At 40.1% G+C, this 8,022-nt stretch overlaps 1 protein-coding gene across 1 annotated transcript; it reads right to left on the bottom strand.

Moving 5' to 3' along the window:
- Positions 1-2,994: 2,994 nt before the first annotated feature.
- LOC136237271 (solute carrier family 25 member 16-like) lies at positions 2,995-7,623 on the bottom strand. The gene is made up of 2 exons (XM_066027611.1): positions 7,504-7,623; positions 2,995-4,022 (listed from the first exon to the last, which is right to left on the bottom strand). Exon 2 carries the CDS (start codon positions 4,020-4,022, stop codon positions 3,105-3,107), a length of 918 nt encoding a protein of 305 aa, XP_065883683.1. The 5' UTR covers positions 7,504-7,623; the 3' UTR covers positions 2,995-3,104.
- Between the last annotated feature and the right edge of the window lie 399 nt (positions 7,624-8,022).

Below are 8,022 nucleotides of genomic sequence, written 5' to 3' on the forward strand. Positions count from 1 at the left end.
CAGTTAGGGTCCGCAACGCGAATAATCGATATCCTCCAATCAACTACCTAACTATTGTCATGTGTTAGGCTAAGTGTAACTTGAATAACACCAGCGTGGCAGCCAAGTTTGTCACTTTCTTCTGGTAGAAAACGATACAAATATCTTAAAATCACGTGATTTTTCGTTGCAGCAGTTCGTAGGGTTCTTCGTATGCCACGATATTCACTCTCAACATTGTTCAAGTAGTCTATCATCAACTCAAAGTATTGGTGGTTTAATTTTATTGGTCAGTTTCCGGTGGCAGCACGATCTGTGCAGCTGTTTGGTGACAGACAAAATATTTCTTGCTCTGGAGCACAGGACAAGCAGAGCAGCAACTGCGCCGTGGGTCAGCAATGACCAGTACTAGGTAAGGTACCTGCATGCGGAGTATGGTTATAATTGAAGCTTGTTAGCCATCTGGCTGAGCCATCTATATGCTGAAATTCGGCCAAACTGAATGACGCGATTTTTGCAAACAAATACCAGAATGGTTGATACATCAGTGAGACAGTCTCCAACAGCAAGGTTACGAAGCTTATAAACACCTAACAATACGGCTATCTCGCCCAGTAAACGCATAGAGCAATCCAATGCATGAAATAGGCACTCACGTGATCGAAATTCAAATAGCAGAAATACTCATGAAATCGCTTTCATTTCTGAATAGGAACCAAGCAGTGTGCTCCTTTTGTAAATATTTGTGTTAATTGTTCACTCAGGCGTGGTCTGGGCCAGTGCAGGTGTGTTTTATGCTGTGATGGCATCATAGGGAGAGTCTCAGACTGCTGGGTTAATCGAGATGCTGAACCTAATGCGCACAAACTGATTGTCACTTGATTCCAAGTGATTTTAATGTCATTGGAATAAATTATGGTTGTATTTTCCGAGATTTGAATATCGATCACGTGAGTGCCTATTTCATGCATTGGATTGCTCTATGCGTTTACTGGGCGAGATGGCCGTATTGTTAGGTGTTTATAAGCTTCGTAACCTTGCTGTTGGAGACTGTCTCACTGATGTATCAACCATTCTGGTATTTGTTTGCAAAAATCGCGTCATTTTGGCCGAATTTCAGCATATAGATGGCTCAGCCAGATGGCTAACAAGCTTCAATTATAACCATACTCCGCATGCAGGTACTTTACCTAGTACTGGTCATTGCTGACCCACGGCGCAGTTGCTGCTCTGCTTGTCCTGTGCTCCAGAACAAGAAATATTTTGTCTGTCGCCAAAAAGCTGCACAGATCGTGCTGCCACCGGAAACTGACCAATAAAATCAAACCACCAATACTTTGAGTTGATGATAAACTACTTGAACAATGTTGAGAGTGAATATCGTGGCATACGAAGAACCCTACGAACTGCTGCAACGAAAAATCACGTGATTTTAAGATATTTGTATCGTTTTCTACCAGAAGAAAGTGACAAACTTGGCTGCCACGCTGGTGTTATTCAAGTTACACTTAGCCTAACACATGACAATAGTTAGGTAGTTGATTGGAGGATATCGATTTTTCGCGTTGCGGACCCTAGCTCAGTAGCCCTCAGTTTCTCACGGTCCACAGGTTCCAAATTTTCTGTGCATACACACTTAAATCTGGGAACATCAGTGCTCTCCCAGGAAATTTTTGCCTTATGTATCATCTTCCCTAGTACTTGCTTCCGGCAAACTTTGAAAGACATCCGGATGCATGGTCGGAGTCTGGGGCATGCCCCCCAGGAAAATTTCAGGTTTAAATTACAGACCTTCAGCAATTGTGCTCAGTGTAAAACCTTAAATCAGTAAAACACTCTAAGACACATATTTAGACTGTGTTGGTACAGGCTAATGAAAAAACGAGAAGTCACAATTGTTAAGCACTGGCTGAATGCAGAGGAAATCCTAGATCCCAGGCTGTGTGGCTCCTCAGGCACTTGCCTAGACTACAAGTTCCGAGTCTGTGGATAAAGTCACTGCTTGGTCTGGGATTTTTTCTGCAGCATAGTTTTTCAGGTTTCTGGCTGACTCCCTGTGCCACAGGCTAATTTGTTGCCTCTCTGCAGGTCCCTAGTGAGATAGTTGAACAATGATGATAACCGACTAGCCTTACAGTTTGAATGTGATTGTTCTATTAGGGTGATTGACTGTTCCATTAGAGTATTTCAACATAAACCTTTAATAGTCATACCAGTGCAAAATGTAGTATACAACTTTGAAGTCTTGCACAGTAATAAAACATATACAACTACCCACTAAGCACTGAATGCTAGTACATGCATGATGCACTGAATTGACCTGCCGATATTGTCATCTATAACAGACTCTCTTCATCAATGGGTATCATAGAGCTTACAAGCCCACTTGACTCAATAAAACATATTGAATCTGCACATACCCAAAAACAATTTAAACCTGAATATATGCAACTTTTGGCTGAGTTAGATCATTTGAAGATTTCTCACTGCTACAGAACTGTGGAAGTTAGTGTTTTGGGTCATTTTCTACCCAATTCTATTGAATTAAAGATGTGATTAATTTTACCCAGTAAGTACCCATATTTTCTAAAGCGAGTGCTAGAGGACTTTTGAATGAAATGCCAGTGCCTCAGTCTCTGGCGTTCACAGAGAATAATTTTCAATGATAGAAACTCCAAAGAATGGACAATCAACCTGGACTGTTTTTAATTTGTATGTTAGCTGTAATTTTAGTTTTATAATTAGCGTGTTCATTTTCCTTGCCATGCCCACAGTTGACCCAAGTTGGTCAGATATGTGGTCGCATGTTGACCAAGGTCCCATCCATATACATGTAGATTATGTTCTTCACAATCATGATGGTGTTTAATAATAAATACCAATTCACCAGGTGTCTGTTTGTGTAGCCTCACATGGCCCAGTTGCCCATGCCCAGCTGGCTGTTTATATGGTCCAGTTTGTTGTCACATGTTGTCCACCACATGCCATCCCCCCCCCCCCTTCTTTATTTGTACATACGTACCCATCAGTAATGATGGTTCTTTCTTAACAAATAAATAAATAAATACATAAAAAATAGTAAATAACACATTTTCTGACCAGCACACAATTAATACACAATTTATTTACAGAGGTTTGCTAATGTTAAGTAACTGCTTCATCAGGTCATAGACCGTGAATGAAACTGCAACCTGTGGAATTGCCCGGTAAAAGTTTATAGATAATCCACGGTAAATTCCTCCTGTGATGCCATGCTGTCTAAAAATGTCTCTTAGTGTTGCTCGTAGATTACGACGATGCTGATCTTGTGCCTTAGATAGCTGCATGTTTCTTCTAGCAACATCAAAAGGATACCCAAATGTCTGGGCTACCGCTCCTCCAATTCCTCCACAAATCAAGTTAGCTGGTACTGTCAATACTACGGTCCCTGACTGATCCAGTGAAGGTTTAGTGCAAAACTTCATATTCCTCAGCACATAAGACTTGCACACTTCGTATGTATAGAACGCAAGTCCAGCATAAGGCAATATTTGTAAAAGGGTTGGAACAATCCCTCTATATAAAGATAACACTCCTCCTTCGTTCCTCACAATAGTGACCAGGGTATGTGTTATCCCTTTGTAATGTTTGTGGTCTACTTGAAATGCTAATTTGGCTCTGACAAGGTCAAGGGGGTAAGTGCACAAAACAGCAGTAACTCCTGCCAAGGATCCTGACAAAATTTTATTTGTTTGAGTTTTACTAGAGAAATAAGGCTTCGTCAATTTTTTATATTGCTCATACGCTACAAACTGTATGGCTGCATATGGAAACACTCTGACCATCATTGCACCATTTCCTTTATAAAGTCCACGGTAGCCTTCATGGCGTACAACAGCCCCAAGTCCTCTCCATATATTGTAGGACTTGTACTGGCTATGGTGTACTTGTAGCAAAATCTTGAACCGGTCCATCGGAGCTATAGCAGTTTTGGCTGCACATCCAGCTATGCCACCAGCAATAAATGTCTTGATAGCATAACTTTTAGAGTTGTATTCTGTCATCTATAGAATATAGACATATTCATAAAACAAATATCACACATTTATATTGGGCATATATAAGTGCTTTTGTGTTGTGTTCATATAAACTATATGAGTTACCACGTTACAGACCATGCACATATTTTGTCATGGATGGCCTATACCAACGTTGAAACCGGGTCACTACTGCTGACCCGGATGACCCACTGACCCGGATATGACCCGGATTGACCCGGATTAATTAAAGCCGAGACGTGTTTCGGCTAGTCTCGGGCGAGCGAACGAGTCTACATTTTGAGCGTTCGATTCGTGTTGAGTAAATATTGCAACTTCAGCCTAGGCTGTAGGTTGAAGACCAAAAAACAAAAAAAAAAGTCTTCACCTACTGACAATAGCTACCCCCCTCACCATAGATACCCTCAGTTTCGTGCTACATACTGCACTTACTAACAAATAGGCGTGGCTGAGCATATGTTGGTAATGCGATAAGTAGGCGTGGCTCACGAAAGAGCTACGCGATAGCGTTTATAAGTTCCACGTCATCAAACGAACAATTTCGTTTCTCACGTGATCCAATCCGGGTCAGACCCGGATAAATTGTAAACCAGGTCAGACCCGGATGACCCGACCCGGTTTCAACGCTGGCCTATACAGGATAGCCCATATGTGTATGGTGCAATACATTTGGTGCATTGTGTAATATGTTTGTCCCATGCACGCATATACTCCAATATGCATATAGGACTCCATACAAGCCGGGACAACCCCTACATGGAAAGGAAAAACCTGTATGCATATATGTAGCCTGACTTTTAAAGAGATATATTCAACTCCGTGTAACTGCACATCATTTTTTAAGTTAAGGGTATATAGTGAAACGTACCAAGTGTGTTCCGTGTGCATACCTGTGTATGTCACAACCCCATTTAAAATCTATAAACCATTTTAAAATGGGTTGACCAGTTTTAAAATGGGTCAGCATAATAATGGAACTTGTAACAAGCTAATTGTCATTCTACAGAACAATTCAAAACTAAAGGATCCATTTTACTACCTGCTGCTGATTTCACTTTAGGTTGGAGTCTGGCCATTCTCTGCAGTACAAGTTTTGTGACTTTTGGTGGTATTTAATCTCTGTAGCTGGTAGCTAAAGGAATTATTACAGATTGGTTTACACACATTATAGCACAATCTACTGAAATAATAACTAAATAGCTTACTGATGACAGGTAACAGCAACAGTTACAAGCTCATGTTTAAAGGGGTAGTGTGACACTAGCAAAGCCATTTAAGGTGGTGTTAATGATTTTACTAGGCTGGTGAAATAATGCAGAACTTATGTTGCGAGTGAGCATTTATGGCGTATCATACCTTTTATGAAGCAAGAAGAATGGAGGACAACAAATCAACTCATTGAAATTCACCTTTTATGAAAAGGTGAGGTGAAAGTCAAAATAACACATTAGCATTTCTGTGGGTGTTAATGTATACCATTATTATCTGGTTACTAACATTGTCCATTAGTGTCCATTAGCATCCATTACTAACAAGACTCATGATCTGAGTAACTACTTTGTGACTTGCATTATTTCACTACCCCCATTAAATCATCAAGGTTAAATGGCTTTGATAGTGCCACACTGCCCCTTTGAAGCAGCTGCTGTAAATCTACTACCTATAAGTTACAAAATGGATTGACCAGTTTTAAAATGGGATGACCAGTTTTGATAATAGCAAGAGTCTCTCTAAATGATAGTAAATCCTGTCAGCTACTTTCAAACCATTTTAAAATGGACAACCCATTTTAAAACAGGCCAAACCTCAAATTGGGTTTACTTGTGTATAGACCCCTGTATATCTATGCACACACCTAAACCTTGTACACACACAGTAACCATGGGCCCTTGTGGGATCATGTGTCTGTTTAACCCTCAATACAGTTTCGTTCACTGAAGTATTACATCCATGAGTTAGCCAATGAACAGTTATAATACATCTGCAAGTCACTGGAAAACACAATAAAATAACCACTGGACCCACCCTCATCAAATTTGAGCAAGAAACTGGTAGCACATTGATCTTACAGAAATAGTTACTCACTGTACAGCATAGTTTTTCAATATTGCTGTTTGCATGACCCTTAGCTACCTAAGCTGCTAGAAACAAGTACCGTGAAAAAGTGCATTTGATGGCAGCTGCCCAGTACAAGTAATTCTGCAATCGACTATACTGTTGATTTCAGTTCTGTCACAATACGAGTTACGCGTTAAGTGTAAGATGAAGCTCAAGCCTATTTTCAGCTAGCTGTAAGCTCACAGTTTATTTCAAAACTGGCATGGAATAATGAGAAAAAGTGTTCAAATGGAACTGAAATCAACAGCATGGGTTAAAAAACCACAAAGACCCCCAATAACAAAAGAAATAAAAAATAGTGATACCTTTTGTTTTATTTCTTTTTCGGATTTGTGTGGGGGGAAGGGTTAGGTATACATCCAAAAGCCATCGATTTTGAGAATCTACCATTTCGTTCTGAATCCCGGGGATCGTTTGGATGGTTGCATGCAAACATAGATACTAAATACATAATGGATTGGAAACGCAATACATTTTACGGTTACGGGCTCGATACGGTCACGTGATGACATTTACGGGGCACAGCAGCATTTTCAATAGGCACAATACATTTTTGTCGAATTCGCCCAGAGTTTTCTCGAAAACAGGTGTCTTTTTTAATTCGTTCATCCTTTTTTTAGCACTCTCGAAGGTATGAACTTTTCTTTAGTATAGCATGTATCGCTAGACTTGTTTTCACAAAGCCAGGAAAACCCCCACAGCTACTACCGTCATGTAGCCATTCTTTCGCTTCGCTTACGGAAAGTAACTGCTGTACAGTGCTAAAAATAAATATTTTGTATTCATTACGATGTGGCGAAACTGTTCAGCACTTCTAAAACTTCGTACGTAATACGCCCTATGCACTAAAACCCCCACAGTAGTTTTTGAACACAAATTTCGCGTTCCTTCCTTCACACCTTCGGTTGTACGAAACGACTAACCTTCAGTCACAAACCAATAAATAGCTGAATCATTTAGCAATGATTTAACGCTTTATAAAACCTGTAATAGTAGTCTCAGTGTTAAGAACAACTGCAGTTTGTACACTTGGTAACGTTGCCATAAATCACGTGACCGTATCGAGCCCGTAACCGTAAAATGTATTGCGTTTCCAATCCATTATGTATTTAGTATCTATGATGCAAACAAGCCGCGAACAAGATGTTTTCCTTGCGCCTGTTGTGCGATTGCTAGCTGCGACAGGTGCACTAGTACCGTTTGCAGCTGGGCTAGTTTGCATTTCTGCAACCCTCCTGGGGATTCAGAACGAAATGGCTACACTAGACTCTCAGTTTCTCCCACCTAAAATACAAAAGGTAGCGTAGTACTACGCGAAAGTACATGAAACAAAAAACAGTGGACACTTACAGATATTAGAAATTCTTACCTCAGTGATTCACTGCGCTTTTACAACAGGCCCACTCTTGCTGAAAGGTGTAATCAATAAGTATACAAATGACCTCTCTCCAAAATGACGTCACAATATAAAATGGGACTTAATGTCAGGTGACCTTTTGCTATTACAGGTATTATATTTCTATACGCAGAGTGTTGTGCAATGTCATAACAAATTAGTGAACGCATGATGTCAAACAAGGAACTGTCATGGACTCCCAAGTAGCTAGCTATTACATTAATAGTCTATTACTAGCTATGGCTGCCTGCATCATGTTAATAACTTAATATGTGACTTTCATGCTGCACAAAAGAGAGACAACCATCATAATAATGGAGAGAGGACCATCATTATTAAATGAGGTAATGTGCAATAAATGCAATAAGGATGAGCTAGACCTCAGCTTGGTCTTGTACAACCACTCCATAACTATGTCATGGGGCTGTAGCTATTAGAAAACCCTTGTACAGAAAATAGCTAATTGATACATATTGATCAACACAACCAGAA

Source organism: Dysidea avara, chromosome 10 (genome assembly GCF_963678975.1).
Source record: "Dysidea avara chromosome 10, odDysAvar1.4, whole genome shotgun sequence".
Classification (NCBI taxonomy): domain Eukaryota; kingdom Metazoa; phylum Porifera; class Demospongiae; order Dictyoceratida; family Dysideidae; genus Dysidea; species Dysidea avara.